General features: G+C 37.8%; 1 protein-coding gene across 5 annotated transcripts in view; it reads right to left on the bottom strand.

Moving 5' to 3' along the window:
* The window catches only part of kcnk2b (potassium channel, subfamily K, member 2b), a gene marked incomplete at its 3' end in the record, with an annotated part of 60,135 nt that extends 35,028 nt beyond the window's left edge, over nucleotides 1-25,107 (bottom strand). The window contains exons 1-9 of one of the 5 annotated variants that reach the window (XM_081378237.1): nucleotides 25,040-25,107; nucleotides 24,702-24,848; nucleotides 17,282-17,771; nucleotides 16,442-16,867; nucleotides 15,862-16,059; nucleotides 15,510-15,659; nucleotides 15,218-15,334; nucleotides 14,845-14,936; nucleotides 14,618-14,748 (exon numbers count right to left, since the gene is read on the bottom strand). In XM_081378237.1, coding sequence (XP_081234363.1) covers nucleotides 14,637-14,748; nucleotides 14,845-14,936; nucleotides 15,218-15,334; nucleotides 15,510-15,659; nucleotides 15,862-16,059; nucleotides 16,442-16,867; nucleotides 17,282-17,771; nucleotides 24,702-24,718 — 1,602 coding nt within the window. In that variant the 5' untranslated portion in view covers nucleotides 24,719-24,848; nucleotides 25,040-25,107. Of the gene's footprint in view, nucleotides 1-719; nucleotides 911-13,824; nucleotides 13,979-14,485; nucleotides 14,749-14,844; nucleotides 14,937-15,217; nucleotides 15,335-15,509; nucleotides 15,660-15,861; nucleotides 16,060-16,441; nucleotides 16,868-17,281; nucleotides 17,772-18,117; nucleotides 18,356-24,131; nucleotides 24,353-24,701; nucleotides 24,919-25,039 lie in introns of those variants that run through there. The other 4 variants (XM_081378238.1, XM_081378236.1, XM_081378239.1 and 1 more) reach the window with 4 other exon arrangements.
* Between the last annotated feature and the right edge of the window lie 2,644 nt (nucleotides 25,108-27,751).

Raw genomic sequence — 27,751 nt, 5'->3', positions numbered from 1 at the left:
ATACATGTTTTAACAATAATTTATGTAAATGCTTTTACCAACATAAGCTTTACATTTCTGCTTGTAAATTATTTTTTATTGTAAGTGTCTCGCCATAATCTTTTTTTTTTTTGCATTAAACCCTGAACAATCCAGTCTATCACTCTGAAGAATGAATTTGGAAATTATTTTAAATTAACTGCACCATTTAGAAAAAAAAAAGTTGTCTTGGTAATGACAGTATTGCCTAGGTTGCACAATTGTTATTGAGTAGAAATCCACCCCAGAAAATCACAGCACCCCCAACTCAAATCATCGCATTTATATGTCCCACTCATATCAATACTATTGTTAAACAGTTCTCCAAATTATCACAAACTAATATTCAGGTGATATGATTCGAAATATGGTATGATATGAGCGTACGCATGCATCACATCTCTTCGTGATACGCAATACATTGATAATTTATGAACCATTTCATAAGGCTGCCCGGTAGGTTTTTTCCCCCATGTACTGATTTGCTTTTTTAATCCAAAGAAATTATTCACTGATTTGGTTAATCTTGTAGGGTAATATTAATCATTTTCGTTTATTATCTTCAGTTGAAATAAGGACTAGACTATATCAAATCAAACCCCACGAGTAGCCTACCCTCTCTCTCATACACACACTTACACACGCATAAAAACACATCTGATGTATAACGCCGGCTGTGTTCCTGTGTTTATGTAACTTACTTCTTCAGTCCTCTCCTCATCGACGCTCGCGTTACCGTGTGGTCGCAGCGGTTCGGTTCAATTTCTGCAACTCCATTTCTTCTGATCCGAGATAGGGTAGATCTTTTATTGCTGTTAAACTGTCCGAGCCTCTCAGAAATGTACAGCTTGTTGAATGAGTGAGGCGGATGGGAACCGAATCGCACCTCCTCTAGATCAGAGACTTCAATGACGCAAGACGCGCGAGAGCGGTTCGTGATCTGTGATGGTAGGTTTCAACCAGGCTGAGCATAATTGTGCTCTTGACTCTTAAACTCAGATCAGCCCCTGCTCCAGTGCTGTTCTGAAATAATCCATCCAGAAATTAAAATTAAAATGCTTTAGGTAAGGGTAAGGCAATAGGCTATTTATTATTCGAACTAGCTTCCATGCCAAAGTATGCATATGCTTTCCTGTTCAAATTATAGTTTGATGTGATGTTAAAGCTTTTATGCTGGGATGTGTAGGTGTTTTTAAGGAGGAATCGCATCTTGCCTTACCCTAGGGTTGGTCAACCTTCCCCCACCGTCCTCTCTCTCTCTCTCTCTCTCTCTCTCTCTCTCTCTCTCTCTCTCTCTCTCTCTCTCTCTCTCTCTCTCTCTCTCTCTATATAAATATAAATATCATGTCCAAGTCACTTAATGTTGTCACATTTTCCTGCTTAACTAAACATTACCATGCTTAAAAGAATAAATAAAAAATAAATAAATAAATTGTATTTTTACATTAACAATGTAATTAATGTTTTATTTAATAAAACCAATCTCTCATCAAGTTAGTGCTTTTAAGCATTTTTACATTTACTCCAAACATCAAGGTAGTAACAATTCAAAAATATATTTTATTTGTGAACTGATGTTCAGCTTTTCTTTTTAATAGTCAACTTATGTTCGGCTGTCATCAATCTTGATAAACACTGGTCAAAGACACTAGGCCTACCTTTAATTTCACCAAACTGATTGCTCACTTAACCCACTCCCCTTCATTTCATTTATGAATAATTAAAAATAAAATAAAAAATATAGGCTACTTACCAAAACTCATAATTTTGTTATATAATATTTGATGTAATGTGTCCACTTAAACACAGACAAGCAATATGTCAGAAATTGCAGCCACATCAGCAGCAGAAAGACTTTGTTGTGCAAGCAGATATTTTGACCCAGAAAAAAAGGCACAATATGAGCGAGGGACAGAATAAAAAATATAAAATAGAAGGCAATGTCTCCATTCAAAGCGGTTACATTCTTCAACCCCGTCACACTAATCTCAACTATTCTTTTGGGGAAAAAATAGGGAAGATGATTAAATGGCAAAAAAAAGGCATTTCTTGCTAATTCCCACCTGACATGTTAAGGACTACCACGATAAATTAGTGGTTTTAGTTAAACATTTAAAATGATTTTTTTTTTGAAAAATAAAGAGACCACAGACAAACAGTATGTCTATTTTTAACTTCAACCCCATAAAAATGTGAGAATTATCACATATGATATTACATTTGTAGTTATTGTTATGAGGGACATATGAGATGTAGGTAGATGTTTGTTTTATTGCAAGTTTTGTGTAAATCCTTTTTTCCTTTTTAAACCAATTCCATTTTGTCCATTACGGGGTTGAGAATAAAAGGTTGCCTCATTTAGTATACACAGTTCTATGAATATGCAAATGAGCCCCGCCTCCACTCACTTACTCAGCTCAGAGATCCACTTGTTGACAATCACACGTTGATCTGATGGGTTACAAGGTAGTTTGTGACATCAGAAACCCCAGTGATTTCAAACCACGTTTTTGAGACAGTCTTCGGTTCACTGCAGTTTTAAAGGTCCCGTTGCATGCGATTCCATGTTTCAAACTTTAGTTAGTGTGTAATGTTGCTGTTAGAGCATAAATAATATCTGTAAAATTATAAAGCTCAAAGTTCAATGCCAAGCGAGATATTTTATTTAACAGAAGTTGACTACAAAAAACGGCTCGATTGGACTACACCCCTCTACATCCTGCATTAGTGACATCACCAGAACCGTTTCTTGACTAACCTCCGCCCACAGGAATGCTCCCTCAACTCTACTGGCTACTTGCGCACTTCTTATAACTTAGCCTACTGTGTTTACTCAGCTCTTACGGTGATTTTCTGAAGTAAAACTGACGCTTCATCTTTTGTGTGATGTACAATAAACTTTATTAAACTCATCAGTACATGTTTGATCATCATTCAGACAGCAGACTTGTAGGCTATTAATAAATAATGGATACATAGCCTACAAGCAGATGACAAATACGTTATAATAACCGTAATTAAACTACTAAACCATACCTGTTTCATCTCTATACAGCACTCTGACTCTGTAGGCATTATTGTCCGACTCGAAATGAACGCCGTTACTGAGAGTTTCTGATATTATCATCATTCCGTGAGATGAATTTTTCCTGACAGACTGAGCACGAGCTCATGAAGCTCCGCCCCCTGTGCCGTCCAGCAGCACCTCATTTGCATTTAAAGGGCACACACTAAAACAGCTCGTTTTTCTGAGCCCCAAAAAATGTCAATTTAAACATGCTGTAAAAAATGATCTGTTGGGTATTTTGAGCTCAAACTTCACATACACACTCTGGGGACATCAGAGACTTATTTTACATCTTGTGAAAAGGGGCATAGAACGGGACCTTTAAGGAGAAAACACTCAGCAATGGTGTGTAGCAATAATGACTTTGCACATGATTTGTCTTAAAGCATATTAAAAAACACCACGTAGAACCAAACTTAACAGTAATCAAACGAACAAAGCAAACCAAGCAAAACAAAATACATGATCTCCTCAATGACACACATGGAGAACTTATATACACAAAGGACTAGTCCATTACACATACACAGCAATCACTTAACGTAATTAAAATAAATAAAGTATTTAATTTCAGAAATATGAAGAAATGGGTCATAAACAAAGTAATATACACAAAGAATTATAGTCAAATAGTACAAATAACAAGATCACATGAGACAGCCATCTTCTAACCATATACATATTGGGAACTATATTCTCAGAATTTGTGTTATTTGTAAACGCTGTGACTATACAAATCACAACATGTAAATAGTAAAATGTTGGCGTTAATTTGTCACTTATTGGGAGCAGTATGCTAGCTGGAGCCGTTTACCTCCAGTCTTTGTGCTAAGCTAGGCTAGCGGTGGGTCCGTCAGACAGAGTTATGGCACACACGGAAATGAAAAGGGTATGCGTGGACTTATCTAACTCTGGGGGATACGGTGAATAAGCTAAAGTCACAAAATGTCGGCGTGTTCCTTTAAGGTCTAGGCCAACCCGAAATGTAGGGCTGACAGCCTGACACAATAAAATATCCATGATGGAGAATATGCTAAAACACATTCACAAAAGAATGAAAGGCTTAAACAATAATACTTTAATATAGACTAAGCATGCTTACACACACATGCACACATTTTGTTTTAGATACAGACATTATGATGGGTAACAAAATGTTTACTGCAAGTGTCTTCTGTAAAACACCATTTCCAGGTTTCACATTACTCATAATGTAGCACAATTCAAAACTAATGTTTAAATAGATATGAAGTGATGGATTTTGATAAAATATGATTGTAAATGTTATAATAGTGATTTTATCATTTGTAAATATGAATTATAGAAACACATTAGTAAGCAGTAAGAAAAAAAGACCAGCATTAACTCATTAGCTTGCTTTCATTTAAATGTGTCTGTTTTGTCTCCACTAAAGCAAGGCACATTTAACTCCATTAAACATGCTTACACACACACAATTTTTTTGTTTATATAGTTATTTGAAATAAACAATAGTTAAATAAATGCTTATTTCAGGCCTCCAATTTAAAATATAATTTTTCAGGTGTCATTGCAATCCTAATGTGATATTGCAAAATATGATGCATAAAATGAAGAACTGAAGAGGTACATTTTGACAAAGTCATTTGTAATGTTATTTTAATGATTTTATAAAGTTTAAATATTATTTAAAACCCTTGAAAATAATTTTTACAGAGCAGAATGAGCCAATGAGTGCTGTCCTCTGCTATTGTGTGGTGGTTTTGTGTTTTAGATATAGATATTAAACCCCTTTATAGGCAAAGATCGCAGATGGCCCCAGATTATTGTTAAACATTCACTGCATCTTAAAACATCACACTCGATCTGGACACACTTGAGTATCATTAGAAAGATTAAAGACTCCAGCTTTGATATTTGACCTGTTTATGATAAAACTAGGTTGCAGTGACATTCATTTCTTAATTTATGTCAGGATTGCAAAATAATCAATCTGTAATGTATGATATTTGAAATAGAATATCAGCACTCATATGAATTCACTTATGTCTACTGCGGTTTATTTGTGTTCACATACATGCAGACAGCATCCGTTAGGGCACTTAGTTTAAAGGGTGCATATTTGGAGAACTATTGATTTTTTGCCAAGTTTGCAAAATCTTTTTTTACCCTTTTTATTTATTTCCCACTGAATTATGCGATCTGAAGCGCTGAAAGAGTGTTCAGAGCGAGTTCTTTCTCTCCTCTGCCTAATTTGCATCAGTTTATGACTCGTTTCATTTGATCTCTACAGCTGTCAATCATTGTACGTGAGTCAACATAACCATAACCCTGCCCTTTGCATGACACCGTCCTGTACATTTCCTTGCCCTGTGCTCAGTGAAGAACGAACCAAAGAAACATTTCTACACTTGAAATAAGAAGCTAATAAACACACAAATAAGATGGTTGATGGTTTGTGTGTGATTTTCATATTTTAGTATTTTCATTTGAATAAAGAATGTTTACATTATACATTCTAAACAGGTGTAGCGATCAGCCGCACACTGTAAAACCCAACAAGTTCGGCTTACTCAAAACATTTGAGGACACTGATTACCTCAGTGCAATTCATTTGATAAAAAACAATAGTTATGAGTACTCTGAACTTATTTTAATTGAGTCCACTAAAACAAGGATACGCCTTAATACACAATTAAACTTCACTGCATTCAAATACTTTATATAACTTAAACTTCACTATATTGAGTAAAACCACACTCACAATATCACACACAAAGTAAAATCCAATAACTTAAGATAACTCATAACATTTAAGGACACAGATTACCTTAATAGACCTTTCTCACAATAACCGGAAATACTTAATTGTTGTGGAAGCGGAGTTCCTGTCAAGCGTCAACACACCAGAAAAACATAAACGCGGGCAAGTTTAAAATGGATCAAAGAGTCTACACAACTTCATTAACGGATTTGCCAAATATTACATTTGCTGATGTAACGACTAGTAGAGGAAAACTCCGTGACCAAAAAGAAAAAACGAAATAAAAGGTAAAAAAATTTCCACACGGAATTTGTCCATAAATATCAAGGTAAGTAGAGAGCGAGGCTAACTGTTACTGAACTGTTAACTAAAATGACACATCATTAGCGTGTCAATAGCTCTTGCTAGTTGCTTGTGCCATTTGTTTATGTTGCCTTGACTGCGGAGGAAGTAGATTACCATGACGATTGCGTATTTCCGGTCACAAATACGGAAGTTGTGAGAAAGGTCTATTCCTTAAATTATTTAGAAGCCAATAGTTATGAGTACTCTGAAGTTATTTCAGTTGAGGTTACTAAAAGAAGATATACATTGCAGTCAAGAAATTAAGTGATTCATTATTTGCTGTGAAGTTATAAATATTACTACAGTATTTTTTACGGTAAAGTACTGGCAACCACAACTGCCATTTTTTTACCATAATCTTTAGATCACTGCCATAATACCTAAAATCTTACTACCATATTTTTTTGCGGTAAATCACTTGCAACCAAATGCCATTTTTTTACCGTAAACTTTAGTTCAGTGCCATAAAACATAAATATTTCTACCGTATTTTTTTACGGTAAAGTGCTGTCAACCACAGCTGCCAGTTTTTTACCGTAAATTTTAGTTCAATGATGTAAAACCTAAAAATTGCTACCATATTTTTACTGTAAGGTACGGTAAATGCAACGGTAAGTTTTTTTTACAGTGTACTTCCAAAATCAGTACATTTAACAGTATTTTACTGTAAAATTACATGAAATGTCCTGTGAGAGCTATTACAGTTTTTCACTGTATATAGTAAGGTTATGTACTGTTAAGCAATTAACGTCTTTTTTTCCATTGCTTTTTTACATTTTTTTACCATTAAAATTCTGAAATTTTTTTACAGTGCAGGACAAGCATTAGCTGCATAAACGTTATATAGAAAACAATGACAGTTTATAGAAAACATTGACAATGATTAGACAAAACCAATAAGAGCAAAACAAATCACTTATTCTAAAAAGAATATGAAGTATAGGCTAAGTTAGAAGAGCCTGACATATAACGAGGGGTTGTGTTATGGTACGGTTATGGTAAAGTGTCCATCATTTATCGAATTTTAAAAACACAGATGGAAAATGCTTCTCACATTTTGACAGAAAAAAACACAAGCAAGAACAAAATTTTAACCTAGCACATTAATTTACATTTTGACATGCTCAGTCCTTTCCTCTTCTTCTTTGTTGTCATCTGGAGAACTTCAAGCACTACAAGTACAGAAATGGCCACAAAAATTTCCCATTTCAAGTTTTCCATATGATGTGGAAGTGCAGCTTCAAAGTGGCAAAGACATTTCTGTTGAAACTGGATCAGTCCAAGGCTCAAGTCTGGATGTGGGTCAAAGTCACTTTCACCTTATGGCAAATAGCCAAGATTCCAATACACAGCACAGATTTTGTGCTTTTTTCTAGAAGTGCCAAAAGTGAATTACACATAACACATTATAGACTTCTATAATTCAATGTTAGGCTGCATAGATTAGGTCAGCCGGAACCGGGAATTCCTATAAATCCTGATGTACTTGTTACATCATAAGAAGGATGGCGTCTACGCTAATATTAGTCTCTCTGTTTATCCGAGGTTTACCGCAGTCCGCCGGATCCAGGCCGTATCCAGATCTGATGAAGGACCTACGCCTGGACACGTTGACAGCGCAGTCCTGAAGTGTCAACCAGTCCCTCCCATGAAGGCCTCCTTCCCCTCCCTTTACCTCAGTACAGATAAAATGTTGTCGGGATAATTCCGGTTCGCATGGCTACGTAGATGCGGGAAAACATTTCTGTATTATAATTTTTTTAAGGCCAGACAAGTAGTTTATTGAGGGTTGATTTGTAAAGAAGGACTACAAAAAGGACTTTAAAGGTGTCATGAATTGAGAAATCAAATTGACATATAAGAGGTAATCATATTACAAGAAACTTACTTATTAGTCCAAAAACAGCTTTTATTGAAACCAAGCTCAGAAAACGACTCGTTGGGGAATGTGCCTATTTTTTGGTGAAAGACCGCCTCTGCAGAAGATGATCACCGCCTACTTCTACATCGTTACCACTGTAGCCCCTCCTACTGATTTGCACATGACAAGTAGTTAGTAGTAAATAACTAAGGTAAGTACACTCTAAAAAGATTAAAAAACAACACACAGCATGTGTTGATGTTATTTTGACACGTTCATATATATATATATATAGCTGCTCTGGAGTAAACCGTGATGTCATCGTCCAGCTTAGTTCAGTTCTTGTATAATAGTGTCAATGCAGGCAGATCAATAGTATTGTTGAATATTAAATTAAATGTTACATTTAATGTCCCCAACTAAGCAAGTCAAGCCAATGGCAACAAAGGTGGAAAAAGGCAACAGTGGCAAAGTGGCAAACCAAAAATCAGGTGGCAGAATGAAGAGAACCCAGAACTCTTGGGAGAACCCAGGCTCAGTCGGGGGGAGTTCTCCTCTGGCCAATAAACGAATAGTGTATGATTATGATTCAGGTAGCATTATAGGTCAGAAGTCAGATTGGTTTGGAACAATCAGAATATTACCCAGTTACATCTGGTTGAAGATCGGAGTCATCACACCGGGATGGAGACGGTTTTGTTGAGGATCAGTGCCGATGGCTGTCGTGTCGATGAGGCCTTCACAAGGGAGAGTCTAGTTGACAACCTCTGCTGACACTTTAGGGATGCGTTGTGGTCTTGTCTAGGTGCAGTTCCTCCATCTGGTCTGGATTTCTCAGGATCTAATTACCCTCCTTCATCCCCAGCTCTTCCTCTCGTCCAGTCAGTATTTGGCATTCTGATTCCCCTTTGAATCAGACTAAATTCTCAAATTATTTTGTACATTAAAATATTGATATTAATGATATATGTAATACATTCTTGGTTCTGTTCTGTTTACCCTAATTGCTGCTCTCCCTGTTCTTATCCATGCTAGACTGCATGGATGCGCAGTGAGTTCTTGCCCAGAGCAGAACCATACTGCCGATCCAAACTGTATGCTAATTGTCAATCATCTTTGACGATAGTGTCCTGACAGAACTTACTGTGAAAATCGATGGAATGAGAAAACTCTTCAACTCGCACCTGTGAAGCTGACTGGAAACGGCGCATGTATTTACGCGCATACGCAGAGAACCACCTTATTTTTTTCTAACTGATACTTCACATAGCTTGATTCAAAACACATGTAATTCCCATAAAACCAATTACTATTTTTTTTTAATTAAAATAAAAAACGAAATTGTAATTATTTAAACAAACACAATTTAATTATCTTTAATTTAATTGGGGCCATAATAATTTTTTTTCCAGTGCATGAGGTAATTTAATGCAGTCTCTTCCTTGTGTCATATTTCTGAAATAACACTGGTGGCAGTGTTGCCATAGCAACCAAGAACACATCCTTAAGCAACTGGAAAAGACAGAGTCAGTCACGGTGACTTATGCATTTTTTTCCCCTCTGTACTGCAGAGTTTTATATTTGTCATTTGTCATCATGAGGACCATGAATATGCCAATGAAGTTAAAGAAGCCATTATAAGAATAAGATCATTGGCCAAACTTTTGGTTTACCTAAATCTACTGTTTGGAACATTATTAAGATTAAAGGTAGCATTGGTGACCTGAGTAATTTCAAAAGGACTCGTAGACTTCCACAGGGGATGACAGAAGAATTATCACTATAATGAAAATAAATCCACACACCTGTCAGTGACTATGTTCGCAAAAGATTTCATTAACCAAAAACAGTGCAACACTGCAAGATGAAATGCAATGCAGAGCAAAAAAAAAGAGGGAAAAAAGAGGCTAGTTTACAGTTTGCCAAACCGAACTTAGAGTAAGCAGAATTCTGGAAAAGGGTCTCTTGGGCAGATGAGAACAAGATTAACTTGAAATGGTGTGAAAGCAAGAGCATTTTATTTAAAAAAAAAGTACTTTGCAGCTAGTCTGGGAACTGTTACTTGTTCTATGTTCAATGTTTGTCTCCGGTGGCACACTTAAACCCTCAGCATATAACTGATAACCCTCAGTAAACCTCTCACCACCTCTTTGTTTTCTGTTCCGTTTCATTCGTCTTGACAGCCAGAAGCTGTGCTAAGCACTAGTGGGTTATTGCATCGCCAGCTAGATAAATCTTGGATCCCAGCCTTAGGGCAGGGGTGCCATTACGGGGGTGCAGAGTATGCCAGGCATATGGGTCCAGAACAAAGGCGTAATTTGCGGATGGGACGGGTGGGACGACTCCCCACCACTTTTTGCTAAGGTCGATATTGTCCCCAACACTTTTGAAACATCTCGCGGCACGAATGTACCAATACAAATAAATAAAACATCTCCAGTTAACTAGCAGAGCATTCATTTAGTTCGTTTGTTAAATAAGAGGTGATCTAGCACTGAAATGTGTTGTTTTTGAAATCAAGTGATCAAAGTGCTCGTTGCCGCTGCGATCAGTGGCGCGGATACTGTGTTCTCTTGTGGCTCGCGCACAATCTTAAACCTATACGAGTGCGGATTAGAACCCAGAACCTCTGGACACACTTGGCAAAAGTTCTGCCACTGGACCATTTAAATAGACGCTTAAAATTGCTGGATCTATTTATTTATTCACGTGAAAATTCTCAGCACTAACATATATTAGACCTCATTAAACGACAAATTAAACCCAATGTACTATTTAAATCGATGGACATCGTAATGTTATTGTACATACAATCTAAAAAATGCCGTTGGCTTTAATTAACTTTTTTATGTCAACAGGTTCCACGTAACTAGGTTACGTTGGATTTATGTAACATTATTTATTTCAATTAACTTAAGTTAATTACATAAGGTTAATCTAATGCTGTTTAATTGAATAAGGTTAACAGTCTTAATTTTGTCCAAAACAATTAAGTAAATTAAGTTCAATTATCCTAATGTAAAAATATTCATTTTAGGATAATTTAACTTAATTGTTTTGGACAAAATTAAGACTGTTAACCTTATTCAACTAAACAGCAAGTCATCTAAGTGAATGAAAACATCCTGCAAAGTTTTAAATCTGAAAAATGAAAGTGCACCGTATATAAAGTTATTGTCTTTCAAAGGTAAGAGTCGACTCTGAGTCAATAAAATTAATCGTTTGTCAAACGAGTCATAAGCCGTTTCGTTGTGACGTCAAGACGAAACATTAGCATTTTGCCTGTCCACTTATTGCGCGCGCAGACACCAGGGAAAACTTGAGCCTCAAACCAACAGCTGATTCCTGTGATACTGGAGAGCATTATGTCCAGAAGATGCTGTGCTCTACAATGTGAAGGTAAAGCCAGTTTCTTTTCACTGCCCATGGATGAGCATGTGAAGAATCAGTGGTTAAAATTCATCTTTACCACAATACCACAGCAGTATAATCCTAGACTTTTGCTGTGTTCCCTTTATTTCACTGATGACTGCTGCTCAAATCTCGGAGTTCAATACAGGATTCACGAAACGCTTGAAAGATGGTGTTCAAAACACGTTTTGATTTTATATTGTGTAGGTTTCCTGCTTCTGGCTAACTCACGTTATCACTGTCTTACTGAAATACTTCTGCTGATCAGTTGTGGGTCACTATTACCTATAACTGTGTCTATAAAGGCAGATTGTCTGTCGTTCTCACTACTTTGAGGAAAGATTAGGCATGGAGCAAGATTTGTTTTACCAACATTTATGTTACATCAGTCATTCACGCTAGAGCTCGGCTAATGTGTGCACTGTTATTGATACAGTTTCCGCATGTTCACCGCAATAAATTAGAAAAATACTCGGTAAATAAATAAATAAAATAATCGGTTTGTTGACAAATTGTTAATGCTGATGGTGAGGAATTACAGTTGCAACATCTCATAATGTCCCTCAAACTGAGTAGTGTATCACTGAGAAACGTCCTGCTTGAGTCGTCCTTGCGATGGAGGTTCAGGTTGAATAACTAGTTCTTCCAGTGTTTCATTATTGGACTCGCGCTAGAATTGATATGGTAAAATCAACGCCATTGTTCGTTACTGTGTTTAGTTTACGGTGTAGGAAGCCTCAAGACAGCTGACGTTGTTATGGCAATGGGCGTACACGCGCGCTGTACACGGTAGTCCAATAGGCCTATAGAGACAGAGCGCAACGCGTCATAATCTGAAGACCACGCCCACCCAGGGGGAAAACAAACCAACGGTCTCCATTGACTTTGCATTGCGAGAGGCTGCCTCCTTGTCATTTCTTGCTTCTAAGAAAAGACGGAATAATGCCTAAAAGCTACTATGTGACAAGGTGTACAGCAAACAAGCTAAGAAACCCAGAAATAAGTTTTCATAAGCTGTCGACCCCAAAAAACGAGTGTTTAGGACATAAAAGTGGATACAGGCTGGAACGAATGGGTAAATTGCGGGATCCTGACACTCAGTATGCACTAAAAATACACTACGTGTGCAGTAAGTTAAACATTTGGTCACTGGTGAGTCAAATATCCAAATGTCAGTTTTATATATTATATTTCTGTAAGATAAACTATCCTGTGTTGCCGATTACGGTCTCCTCCAGCGGGCGTACGTTAGTTCTCAGAGTAATGAGACACGTGACGCTCTGTCTCAACAGCCTGTATCCACTTTTATGTCCTGAACACTCGTTTTTTGGGGTCGAGAGCTAATAAAAACTTATTTCTGGGTTTTTTAGCTTGTTTGCTGTACACCTTGTCACACAGCAGCTTTTAGGCATTTTTCTGTCTTTTGTTAGAAGCAAGAAATGACAAGGAGGCAGCCTCTCGCAATGCAAAGTCAATGGGGACGGTTGGTTTGTTTTCCCCCTGGGTGTGGGCGTGGCCTAAATGCGCTCTGTCTCTATGTCACAGAAAAATTGAAGACCGGAAGTACGTCTTTTAGTAGGGATACGGCTCTTCCGGTTAGCTTTTTACAATGGCGGAGTCCGATAGATACCGCTGGACCAAATCTCTCCGCAACCAGCCTGAAGTCACATATGACGATGTGGTTCGGATGGTAAATGAAAACTCTCAAGTGGAAAAGCGAGAAAGCTGAGTTATGGCTGTCTACGTCCTAACGCAGAGCAACCCGGTGCACTACAACAACAGCGGCAAGCCGTTCGCCAGTAAGGTAAACGTTTCTATGGTAACAGCGAGTTGGACTAATCAGCAGAAGTTGCTGCTACGCTTAGGATTGTGGGTAGTGTAGTTTTTTTTCATAAGATCGCGGATAAAACGTGTTTTTCTTAAAACGTATAGCTTCTACAGGAGCAAAAACATTTGTTTCACAACCTCATAGCTCCTGGTCAGTCTACCTCGGATGGTTTAGACATTATGGCTGATAATCTAAATCCTTATCGAGAAATACTGTTGACCGGAAGTTCTGAATCCCTACTCTGCGTTCCGGAAGCAGGAAGTGTGACATAGGCCTATCACAACAGACTGAGCTGTCTGGCCAATCAGAGCAGAGTAGCTCGTGGAAAGGAGGGATTTAGAGAGATTGATTCCTCTGACGAGTTGTTTGAGAGTCATTGAAGATGTGGTGATGTGCAAATGTATATTATGTGGAAATTAAACAGTTTTTTTACCTTTGATGCATGTAAACCTGTTGTAGGAGACTCCACAACAACATTAGGAAACTTTAAAATAGTATAATAGGGGCACTTTAAATGACTGACTGTAAAGGAGTGAAATATTGAGCCTCACCAGCTTTGGTGTAACCTGTGCCATCAAAATAAGTTCCTTTCTCTGGGTTGGCGAAACAGGAGCCCACACGGTTGCTGGATGTGTGATTCTCCATGTCCAATGCCTGACCCATCATCCTGAAGTTCCTGATGCAAGCGTCAATACTGTACAGCGCCTGCAAAAGCACAGGAAGCGTCACATGATGCCAACCTGACACAAATCATTCACATGTGTATTAAAATGACATAAGCAGAGTCATATAGCCTACAGTGGCCACTAAATGACAATTCTGTCACAATTTATTCTCCCTCATCGGTTTAAGTTCATATGATGTTTTTCTTATTTCTCTTGTTTTTATTTTGTTTTTTAAATGGGCTTCAAATGACAGGGTGAGATAATAATGACAATACTTGTTTAAAGTATGTTTTTTAAATGTATTTATATCATTTTGAGAGGTGAGTTTTTCATTTAGAAATCAACACAGACCTCATTTTCTAACAACTGTTTTAACAGTAAATGTGCACTAACAGTGAAACACACAGTGAGAGAAATCAAGCCCTTGATACACATCTAGTCTGATGTATTAAGGGTTCTGAATGAAGGATTTGGTGTAAAGTGCTCTCAAAACGTGGAGACTGGTAACCAGCCGAAAGCTTTATAACAAAGCTGTAGAGATCCCTTGCAAGGTTTCATTTGTTTAATGAACAACACTACACCTGAGAGAAAGTTTAACATTTAGAATACAGCCTCTTTTTTGAATGCATTTATTCAGGAAACACAACACTCCATTTGTAGTCAGACTGTCAGATCTGCTAGAGGAAGAACATTCACTGTCAGACTCGTCTGGTGTCTCGTAGGGCAGCATACTGTGCCATGTTAGGCAATCCTGATGCTACACAACAGCTAAGAGCACTGCGGGGAATGGCCATTTCATTTGCAGCAAACCTGTATAGAAAACAGATGCAGTGAATGCATTAGACTTACACTTATATCTAATGCAGTGTGAAATGATCTGTGAGATTTAGTGTTTGTAGAAGTTACCATTGATCTGTCTTCTCATCGTAGCGCTCCACATCAGAGATGATGCTTAATCCGTTATAGCCTCCGACAGCAAATAACTGACCATTAACTACCTGGATTTTGAGGAAAGGAACAAGGAAAATGAATAATGTACAGCTAAACTCTTTAACTTGACATCAATAAATCTTATAGATGCAACACTTCAATTAAACATAGTAGAATTTTCTGACTCTTTGAATTAGGTAGATGTTTTTATAGTCACACACATTGATCTTTGAAGCCTTCAACAATTTTAGGGTGCAACTTTTTCCTGCATATTCATTATCATCAAATCATTATTGTATTGTTATTTCATTGTTTCACCAGATACAGATATTAACTGTCCACATAACACCTCAATGCCAAAGCTGCTGCGTGGATTGCACATTGATGCAACATCACTCCAGATGTTAGTGAGCGGATTGTAGGCCTCCGCACTCCGCAAATGACTGGCACCATCAAGACCACCAACCTTTAAATAAATACACTCTTTATTTATGTATTCTGAGCATTTGTATATGCACATCCATGCATGCATTTACAGAAGTGCAACCTTTAAACTGTGATTGTTCCATATTTCTGTATTTGTGTCATGGTTATCATAGCTAATTAACACTATAAAACTGATGTGTGTGTTTAATACTCACAGCATACACTCGATCTGCATAAGCGATCACACCTAAACTAATGCGGCCGCTACTCATGGGAGCGATGAGAGTCCACTGGTTTGTTTCAGGGTTGAAGCTCTCAGCAGAGGAGAGATACTCGGTCCCAGTAAAACCACCACAGATATAAATCTGACAAACACAAACATAACATGCATGATGTTTGTGTACAATCACCACAGACTGATCAGAAAAGTAGTGTTTAAAACAGTCAGTAAATTTTATGATATTCCTTCCCATGCATGCCATATCCCCATTTCCCCTTTCCTTCATGCTTTACAGGCATTAAGAGTCTCCAGCAGAAGAGTGTGGGATCATGGGTAAGTGCTCTTACCCTGCCCTGCAGTGAGGTGGCGCTGGCACAACTCCTCTTTTCATTCATGGGTGCCATCATTGTCCACTGATTGGTGTTTGGATCGTAGCGCTCTACTGTTTTAAGCCACTGGTGTCCATCAAAACCACCAATGGCATAAATTAGCCCGTCCAGAACAGCAACAGTAATAAAGCCTCGGCGTTCATACATGGGGGCCACCTACAACACACCAAATACATCAGTGTGCGAACACACACCAATACACCATCTCATTGGTTCTGTCCTATCAGTTGCAAATAAATACAATGGCATTACTATTATTATTTTTCTTAATGGTATTTTTTTGACACAGTCATGATGGTAACTCTGGTGTATTGTATTATATTATATTATATTATATTATTAAGCTACAACAATTGCTGGAACACAAACAAAAATGTATCATGGTTTGTATCTATTCTTTGAAGTAATGTGGAGTACAGCACATCATTCAGCACTATGGTCCATGTCAAAGTGCAATCCGGTACCATCACTGTACCACAATACTGTTTTGTGAAGGAAGCTAAATTAAAGTTACATGTTGAGCTACAACATTACTCACCTCATGCCAAGTGTGAGTGATAAGATTGAATTTCCTCACACTGTTGAAACACTCCAGGGGGTTGTCATAACCACCAATAAAGTAGACAAACTCATCCAGGACTGCTGTACCAAGATAGGCTCTGGGACGCTCATCCTCTTGAGTCACACTGACCCAGCAGTCTGCCTTCGCATCGTATGCCTCAATCCCATTGGTGTAACTAGTGCCGCCTCTCCATCCTCCGATGGCCAATAGGATCGATGAGGGCAGACGTGGACGTGTCAGTTGATGCATGAGTTCTGAGTTGGTGGGTTCATCCATGTTGAGGTCAAACAAAGTCTTCATTGCATTGATGATAACAGGCATGCAGGCTTCATTCTCCATCACTAACGCATTGCACTTTACATTATTGATGAAGTAGTCTGAGGACATCAACCCCAATCGAACCTGAAGCACAGGGGAGAGTTTAGACTTTCAGAGACTGTTGCAAGACTGTTACTAAGCAGCAAATTAAGTGAGTTACTGCTTAAAACAAGAAGAAGAAAAAATCTGTCAGAAGGGGAAGAAAAATAAACTTGTTTGCCCTTTGAATTAAGTTTATTTTTCATACCACATGCCAGGATTATTGTAGTTAAACTAAAACCCTAAAATAAAATTAAAAACCTTTTCTCGTTTTCATTTAGTCTGATGTATACTAAAATAACAAAAAAATATGATATTAAATTATAGACAAATTTAAAAATATATATATAAATGGCAAAACCACAAAACAAAATTTCTAACATTTAACTAACATTAAAATAATAGCAGAAGAGTTTTAAGATATTTGTAGAGAAAAACAAGACAAAAATCTCTGTTTACCTTTGGCAGAAGCACGGCAATGTGTTGCCTCCTGTTTTCTGGTGCATGATTGATCCAGTGGAGGACGGCTTCAAAAACCACCTCCTCCTGTCTGACATTCAGCTCATCCTCATCAATGATCTCCTCCAGCTGTTCCAGGGAGAGCTCCAGGAACTCCTCAGGTGCACGCAGAACCTCCTCAAAGTGCTGCAGGATGTAGTGCTTTGCTTTACAGCGGAGCTTTGAGCAGGAGGAAAAGTCCTCTGTCAACTTGCAGATGCCAATGCAGTTCTCTGGGCATAACTGTGACTCCAGGAACTGACAGCATGCATCTACAAGACCTGAGACTAAGGTCATGTCAGCTGCCACCATGAGCTCCATCACATTCTCTTGAGTAATGAGCACAGATCTTGTGTATGCATACTGGATAATAAGAGGCATGATGTCTCGGGATATTCCTAGAATTTCACAGAAATGTTGTGGTCTGCTCCAGTTGTTGGAGAAAAGAGCCCTGTGAACAAATTTGACAAAGAATTAATAATGAGCATAAATAAAATAACTTTTCGTTATTTACATTTTAATTTCAGCCAAATTTTCTCATGTAAAGAATCCAATTAGTTTCACCATTCATTGTCACTCTTCAATTCCATTAAAATGAAGAATTAAATTTCAAGAAAGGGTATTTCCTAGATACCGTAGTTACATTCTTTGTTCTGGCAATACACATTCATTTTCATGCATTTATATATTTGGAAAGCTTAGGCAGTTTCAACAGTATGATGTTAGCAGTGGAAATGATGTATATAATTATTTCTTAGTAATTTGCGCACAATTGCGGTTCAAATGCTTCTTCTCACCTAAAGTAGGAGCTGCAGCCACACATGATGATCTTGTGCACTTGAAATTCTCTGTCATTTGACTTGATGATCATGTCAGTGTGTTCGTCCAGTAAACGTGCTTCATCAAACACGTCAAAAGCTGTGGCTCTTACGTTCTCCATGTTCTCTCAGGACTGTAAATGTATTCAGTCTTCTCACCTCAAACTCTGATTAAAGTCACCTCAGGATTTTGCCTTTGTGGGACTTTTGCTCAGAAGAGTTCTATAGAATGTCTCTGTGACATCATAGTAGTGGAGCTTGAATATATATATTTTTTCAGTTTGTGTCTTAGCCACATAATTATTATAGAGTTTTGTTTTATCGATTCCTTTTGCATTAAACATCTTCACAGTCACAAAGATATTAAAAATTATTAAAAGCTCAGTGACAACCCAGATAGCAAGGTGACATTGATTAAATGTTGAAATTCCATCAGAATCATCATTTTGGTTGAGGTTGAAAATTTAATGCTAAATAATATTGGATCAATGTTGAAAAATCAATGCTAAAATAATATTGATTCAATGTTGATAATTCAACATTGATTCAATGATCTTTTGGTTAATGCATTAAAGGTCCCGTATTATGCCCCTTTTCACAAGATGTAAAATAAGTCTCTGATGTCCCCAGAGTGTGTATGTAAAGTTTCAGCTCAAAATACCCAACAGATCATTTTTTACAGCATGTTTAAATTGTCATTTTTTGGGGCACAGAAAAACGAGCTGTTTTAGTGTGTGCCCTTTAAATGCAAATAAGCTGCTGCTGGACGGCACAGGGGGCGGAGCTTCATGAGCTCGTGCTCAGTCTGTCAGGACAAATTCATCTCACAGAATGATGATAATATCAGAAACTCTCAGTAATGGTGTTCAGTTCGAGTCGGACAATAATGCCTACAGAGTCAAAAGTGCTGTATAGAGATGAGTTTAGTAGTTTAATTACGGTTATTATAACGTATTTGTCATCTGCTTGTATGTATCCATTATTTATTAATAGCCTACAAGTCTGCTGTTTCAGACCAGGTCCGAATGATGATCAAACATGTACTGATGAGTTTAATAAAGTTTATTGTACATCACACAAAAGATGAAGCGGCAGTTTTACTTCAGAAAATCACCGTAAGAGCTGAGTAAACACAGTAGGCGAAGTTATAAGAAGTGCGCAAGTAGCCAGTAGAGTTGAGGGAGCGTTCCTGTGGGCGGAGGTTAGTCGAAAAACGGTTCTAGTGACGTCATTAAAGAAGGAAGTAGAGGGATGTAGTCCAAACGAGCCGTTCACTGTAGTCGACTTCTGTTAAATAAAATATCTCGCTTGGCATTGAACTTTGAGCTTTAAAATTTCACAGATATTATTTATACTCTAACAGCAACATTACACACTAACTAAAGTTTGAAACATGGGATCACGAAGAACGGGACCTTTAACATTCATTCAATATAGATTCAATGTTGGTCTGCAATCTGGGAAATGCAATAATTAAAGCATGGGCAGTCTGGCAGATAAAGTTCCGATGTCCCGCCCGTGGGCCATTGGATATTTAACAGAGTTAACCTCTTGAAAGACAAATATGAAGGTATTTTGGTGCAAAACTACTGAACACATGTGAGAGCGGAATTTGTAGCTGTAGAGCATACCACACATTTGAAGTCACAGAGAAAAATCTTTTAGGAGTTGTAAACTTATAGATTTTTTTCCTCTCCTACAAACACAACACAACAGTTACACCTTCACACATTCTTCACTGCAGGTGCACAAATCCTATTCTACGAATCACACATGAAGAAACTCATCCACTCACATGTTTTGCTACAGTTGCTGCAGTGAATATGGTGCAAAACGCATTCACACACCCGTATCAAAAATGTGAAGTCACGGACAAATTTTGCACACCTGCAAATTAATATGTGAATCAATGAGAGTTGCACTGTAGAATATCTGGTCACAAATGCATGACTTTTCTCGGATAGTTTTCTAACACAATCACAAGTCCAATCACTACAACTACAACAAGTTCCACGCGCTCTCACTTTTGCACCATACACTCCGTGAAATGTGGAGCAAAAGTGATGTGTGCTTCTGTGAGGAAGTGGCAGGCCCTGTTCAGAGAGCAGAGAATTTCGGCCAATCAGAAGAGCTCGTTTGAGCCGTCAGCGCGCGACCGAGAAAAATAAAATAAAAAAAAAATAAAAAAAATTTTTTCGAGCTGGCGATTTGAAGGACCAATAAAGGTATGTTTTTTTTTTCCTTATCTTACCCTGCAATCACTCACCGATATACATTTGTTTAAGGAGTTTTAATATGTGCGCTGGTCGGCTAAGTTGGTAATCATTGTTTCTTAGTTGGGTTAGCCTTTATTGTTTCACGAAATGTAAGTTAAACCAGAGAATGTCTAATATGACATATTATAGCCGTAGACGGGCTCTGGTTACACTAACGCTAATGCTAGCCTATCTGTACTGTTAAGTTTGCTATTCAATCGTCTCATACAGTACTTAAAGATAGGCCTACTCTCATATTAAACGATGTAGGCTATTCCTTATATTCTCTTCTGCTTTACCTTCGAGAAAAATGACAGGACAGGGTGGGTCTTCGCAGGTCAGTATCATATCTTATCAAATGTGTACAATGTTTTTCTTTCTTTTGGTTTGGTTTGGTTTGTTTTTGGTGGATGATAACATTTATAGGAATACCATAGTAAAGTAAAGGTATTTTATTTGCCCAGTAGGCATATTGGGAAGCTGCAGTGAGTCACAGAGCAGGTCAATTAACATTTTATAAAGCCAATGCGATTTAAAGCATGTTTTAAATCCAAAATTACTGCAAATTGGTGTTTCATGAAATATAAAATCACTTTACATTTAACATTAGTTGGTTCACTTCCATGTGCCCTGCAGTGTCTCAAATCAGCTGACCTGCAACAGATGCTTAACCACTTGGAAACAGGCGCTTCCTCACAAAACTAAGCTAGACTGAATGCAATAATGTTTGGTCATATTTTATCATTGTTTCTCTGTGCCATGACTATAACATAATTCCAGTATTTTTATTTCAGGTTTGACTTATGCAAAACTTATTATAGTCCAGTCATGTTTGTTTTGATAATTGTTTATTGGCATAAATGTATCATTTAGGCAGCCAACAATGTTGAGATGCTAGAAGGATTTGTTTGAACTGTTTTTGTAATATAGTTTTGTTCTCTCTTGGAAATGCTACTCAGTCATTTACTTGACAGGCTCTACATCAGACTATCAAGTTGCCTTGATCGTGCCCCTCAGGACCTAGATTATTTGGAGTTTGTATGTTCACAGGAGCTTGTTGCACTCAGTGCAGCGTCAAGCCAGCTTCAGATCCCTCAAGAAGTGTATGATGCCTTACGGAGTTACATCACCTAGTCTCTGAGCAAAATGACAAGGAAACATGTATAAAAGTTTCCCTGGAGATGGGAAATAGTGGCCGCCCCAGAGTTATAATATCCAAGGAATATGTGGCTGAGCTTCTTAGTATGGGCCTATCTGTGAAGTGCATTGCAGATTTTGTAGGGGTTTCTAGGTGGACGCTGCAGAGACATATGAGTGATTGGGGATTATCTGTGAGGGGTCTGTACAGTGACTTAACTGATGATGAACTTGACGTTCTGGTATCAGACATTCACTCCAGCAACCCACACGCCGGGTATCGAATGATGTTGGGACTGCTGCAGGCTCGGGGACATCGAGTTTAGTGGCGAAGGGTCCGTGCATCAATGCACAGAGTTGACACTGCAGGGATTGTATCAAGAATGTAAGAGTTGCGGAGTGTGGTACGCAGGACATACTCAGTCCCAGGCCCCAGATCACTGATGCATATCGACACAAACCACAAACTTATAAGGTTGGTTATGTTTTTCAAACAAATCTATTACAGGGCTAGTTCAATATAAAAGTAAGGTTATGGATGTTTATACACTTTTTTCACTTTTTCTATTAAGGTACAATATGGTGATATTCGGAGGAATTGATGGCTTCTCCAGGAAGGTACTGATAATTATTTGATGGATGCAGGTCTTTTTTTTTGCAGTATATCTTAACAGTAGCATAACAATTACTTAACCCCTTAACTTGCACCCCCTTTTTCACATAGACATGAAAATAAAGTTGCCTATCTAAACTTAAATGGTTGAAATTCAAGCATTCTTTGGAATATAGACATTTGGTTGGTCTTGCTTTTAAGAAGACATTTGGCAGATAATTGTAGAAGCGGAATAAATGATGAAAGTGAAAAATAAATAAAAAATGTATGAAAATATACAATGTAAACATATAATTTTTATAATAAAATTTATAATTTACAAAACATGTTTGACTCTAAAACTGAATATCAAAGCCAAATATCTGAACAAATTTGAGGTTGATATCTCAAAAAATTAGCTTTCTGTGAGATTTTGTTTGGGCGCAGTACCAAAGTTTTTCACTAGATGACATCCTCCATTACTGACCATATAAGGGTGCCTCCATTGCCATATATGGTCTGTGCAATCTTGAACCATATATTTCCATAATTTTCATACAATTTATGAAGTAGACATCCTATTCAGAGGTAGTATGGGCAGTTTGGAAGTATTTGATTTGAACTTAACCTCTAATAAACGCATAACGTATGTGCGCTATAGCTCACCGCATCACAAATGGAGATTATATTTTTTTTATCTTTACATTTAAAACATTTTCAGACATGTTTTTCTCCAAAAATATAATAAATGTTATCTTTTAAACTTTTGACATGAAAACAAACTGAAGTTTCTACCAATCTTTCATGATTTCAAAATAAAGGTCTGAACATGCCCTACGAGTATGAAAATATTCATCAACGGAAACCTCAATTCTTTTTCAATGTCACTGTTTAATATAAAGGGGGGTACACAGTGGCGGACTGGCACCAAAAAGAGGCCCTGGCAATTTTAGCAGAGAGGCCACATTTGTCTTCTCAAGTCATCTGCAACCAACAAAGAAACATAACATTACACAAACAACACACTCTTCTTCACACGCTTCTTCTCTCTCTTTTTTTCTGCTCCACCTTTTTCTACTCGCCGTTTTCTCATTCCTCGATCCATTTTCTTTCACTCCGTGTTGTTGATATGCTCTCATTACCCATCATTCACTTGTCATTATCTATCATCTCATCAGGTCAATGATCGCGAGAAATTCCACTGACTAAAAACATTCAAAATACCTTATAAATAGAGAGATTAGCCTACATACATTTAGGCTATTTGTCCTTCACAGGAAAAATAGAAATAAAAAGTCATTATTATTATTTAGTTCATAGGGCTATTCTTTTTCAGAGATAGGCCCGTGGTGTTTGTTTGTTTGCTTTTTTCCTTGTTTTTTTGTGGCCGCCTGCAGCTCCGCTTAATTTATTATTATTTTATTCACATTTACATTTACATTTATGCATTTGGCAGACGCTTTTATCCAAAGCGACTTACATTGCATTCAAGGTACACATTTTTACATTTTGTCAGTTCATATACTTAGTCTGTTGATTTGCGACGGCCTATTGTTGCAGACACTCCGCTTTATTTATTTATTTAGCCTTTTTATATGGTTGTGATGAGCGCCGAGCGAGCCGCTGGCTGTGCTGCCGGTTGCGGGCGGCCAATCCGCCAAAAGGCGGCCGCATCTCCGCTTTATTTATTCATTTAGCCTTTTTATATGGTTGTGCGCCACAAGTTGTGATGAGCGGCGAGCGAGCCGCCGGTGGTGCTGCCGCTTGCAGCCATTGCGCCAATAGGCGGCCGCTTCCTCGCTTTATTTAGCCTATTTATTTGTTTGTGATGCGGCCACAACAAGTGATGAGACCAGGCGGCCGCAGTGGCATTTGCCCACATTGCCCAATGGCCAGTCCGTCACTGGGGGTACATTAGAAATCGTGACTCTAACAGATTGGGACACAAGCGGTGACACAACAGTAAACGCTCCATTTACCCAAACGCCAGTTTCAATTAGTTTACTCACCAAACTTTCATCTTTAAGGAGAACTACCACGGCTTTGTTCATCCTTGACGACGCTGAAATTACATTTCCGTATCCAATCTTCATCAGGTACACACCTGACTCCGTGGCGGAGCGAGAGTGAGGCTACACCCCCACTCGGGTGAGCCTCCATCTCAGGCCTCCGCCACGAAGTCAAAAACATCCGAAAACCGAAGCGTATGTAATACTCGAAATTAAATGAATCAATTTATACACAAAGCAAAATAAAACTTAAAGGAAGAAAAAAAAAATAATAATAAAGAAAAACAGTAGAAAAACCCAAATCACTCTTCTCACCCGTTTGTTGCTCCCATAACCCAAACCCCCAGCATGCAAAGCGAGAGAGAGAGAGAGAGAGAGAGAGAGAGAGAGAGAGAGAGAGAGAACACAGTACACAATACATAATGCTACATCACATCACCAAGAATGCAAATAAACAACAACAACAACAACAACAACAACAAAACTTTACATCTAGGGACGTAACAAGAAGAAAGAAGAATCAACTTGAGAGTTCAGGCCAGGGTGTATGTGACGGTAAGTTAACCTTACTGTCTGGAAAACCTCATCTTCCAGAACTCCTCCGTGGGACTCGTGACTCACAGGTGTTGCTCATGTGACCGGTCTTTGTTGGAACTCTGCGTTGTGTTGAAATTGAGTGAGACCGGGCAACAGAAATTGCACAGGCTGGGTTTTATTCTGCATGAATAAAAGATACATGAAAAACAAGCTGGAATCTGTGGCCTTCTTTCACAGTTCAGCCTCTTCAGTCGCATTTACAGCGAACTGAAAGACATTTTACTCATTTAACATATTTCATAAAAAAATAAAATAAAGCATTTTACATAAATAAAAAAACAATATAAACAGAAACATGAAAGTGAACATACCTGCATGGATAAAAGATACATGAAAAACAAGCTGGAATCTGTGGCCTTCTTTCACAGTTCAGCCTGTCAGTGAAAGGCATTATTTTAGCCAACTCATGCTTAATCCTCTCCGAAAATACATGCTAGAACTCATAACATCATTCACACAAACTTCATACATGTTTGAGTAAGATTAAAGTGCATTTTAGAACAAATTGCATGATATATTACAATAAACAAAACTCATTTCAAACTTTTTAGACAGAGCGTCATTACAACCCACCTCTCTTCAGTCGCATTTACCGCGAACTGAAGGAGAGCAACGGGAACATGAAAGAACATTAAAGGAGCCACGCACCCTATTTAACAAAACTGAATAATGACCATGTAACCATAGAAATATGACATCTTAATTAATAGAAATCAATATTAGATGAATAAATGAAATTCCAGAATGCAAAATAATGAAAGAAATATAACAAATGATAATAAGAAAGGGAGATTTTGAGAGAAATTAATTAATAAATATAACATCTGTTACACTCTTTAACCTCTCTCGCTCTGCTCCCACTGCTCTCTGCCCGACCGGGATCATGACAGTGTTTATGATCACAGTTCTTCAGTGCACAGGTTCCAATGAGCCTAGAAGGAGGTCAGAAATGGCCTGTGCTGTAGTTTCAATGGCTTAGGCCAATTCTATTAAGAATTCTGAATTCCAATTCTATTCTAATAAGAAAAGGTGATGATTTTCCTGGTATCGTTGCGCGAGAAGTACATAAGCTTATGCTTAATGCAGATGACATTTTGTTTCTGACCCTGGTAGGTCCATACCTTGTCTGCTTGGAATAATTTACGTTTTTAGGTTTACGCTAAGTTTTCAGTTTTCAGGGTGAATTGGTCTAAATCAGAAGCTCTTGCACTGACTGCATTTTGCCTTGCTTCAGCGTTTCACTCTGGCCCGTTCCAGTGGCCTAAGTCAGGCATTAGATTTTTAGCCATTTTATTTCACCCAAATTTGAATGATTTAGTGAGAGCTAATTTTGACCCCTTAATGAAAACAATTTCCTGTGATATAGATTGATGGGTTCCACTCTATATGTCGATGGCTGGAAAAGTCAATGTAATTAAAATGAGTTGTACGCCCAAACTGAATTATTTATTACCGTCTCGCCCAATACAAATAGCCTACTGCTTTCCTATTTTTAACAGTTTGACAGAATATGTAAGGTTTTTATTTGAAATGGTAAGCGACCTCGGATGCATTCTAATAAGTTACAGGGACCTGTTGAGAAAGGTGGTCTAGGCCTGCCTAATGTTTTGTTTAATTATTATGCTTTCAATCTTAGACACCTGGCTCACTGGTCACTTCCTCCTGAGTGAGCTCCCCCTTGGTAAATGATTGAACAATCTGTCTCGCCTTCGATCACTATTGCAGAGTCTGTCTAGTAAACTGGATGGAGAGGTGAAAAAACATCCTATTATCCCACACTTGCGTGCAGTAGTTTCAAGCATATGGTTGAACCCTAAATTGTGTATTAATAAAACCCCCTTTCTATGGAAGAAATGGATTAAGAAGGGTGTTATTATTTATGAAAATGGTAGTCTGAAGTCATTTGAACACATACGACAGCAGTATGGTATATCTAGATCTCAGTTCTTCCGTTATTTACAGTTATGACATTTACGTTGTTCTACATTTGGTTCTAATACACAGCTTCCTGAGTCAGCAGACGTTCACAGTATGGTAATTTTGGCATATGGGAAGGGTCATGATGAAGCATCAGTGTATTATTCCTGGTTGAGGAGCTTTCTTAGCTCTTAAGAAAATTTGAGAAAGAGATCTGAACCTAAGATTTGATGACGAGGAGCTTATTAACTAACCTGAGAAGTGCTGTCTCAGTGCTGTGGAGAGTGTGAAAACCTGACTGGAAGCATTCATAAAGGTCGTGTGAAATCTGTGATGCTGAGCAGCGACCACTTTCTCGAGTAGCTTCAAGAGAAATGGAAGATGTGAAATTGGACTATTCTCTCAAAAAAAAAATTTGTGTCTGTGTCTAAACATAAGATTTATGTATTTGAATTGCATAACAAATTCCCATGCATTTGGATTACATAGTTTTAACATAAACCAATCAATAATCTGAATGTGATTCATATTTTTAAGTCATACATAAATGAAACAGATAAGATTTATGTAATTGTATTAATAAACTGAATGCGATTTATATTTGTCAGTCATATGTAAATGAAACAGGTAAGATTTATGTAATAGTACACAGAAAACACCCATGTTAAATTAACACTGCTCAGTGTTCATATGTGTGCACACTACAGAGGTAAAGCAGTCTTGATGGTCAAGAGCCCAACTAAAGCAAACGCTAACCACCATCATGGTGAATTTAAAATACAACTATTGATTTCATTAAACCGGAAATGAAATAAAGTCAGTCTGGTTAGTAATAAGTGAAGCTGGTAATGCTGTTTGTGGAGTTGTTTAATCCTCCTCTGCTGAGATCTTCACAGATTTAATGTCTTCTTTTCAAGTCAGTTGTAGTTCTTGTGTTTCTCTTTCCTTCAGTGATTCTGCTTGTGAACAGCAGGTGTTCATAATTAATGCTAAATCATCACTTAATTATCTCATTAACTTCAACACCGCTTTAACTCTGTACTGTGCTCACATATGAACACTGAGCAGTGTTAATTTAACATGGGTGTTTTCTGTGTACTATTACA

Source organism: Scardinius erythrophthalmus, assembly GCF_964197995.2.
Source record: "Scardinius erythrophthalmus genome assembly, chromosome: 11".
In the NCBI taxonomy this organism is placed as follows: Eukaryota; Metazoa; Chordata; class Actinopteri; order Cypriniformes; family Leuciscidae; genus Scardinius; species Scardinius erythrophthalmus.
Note: the sequence above shows the minus strand (reverse complement) of the source record. Positions and strands in the feature narration are given on the sequence as shown.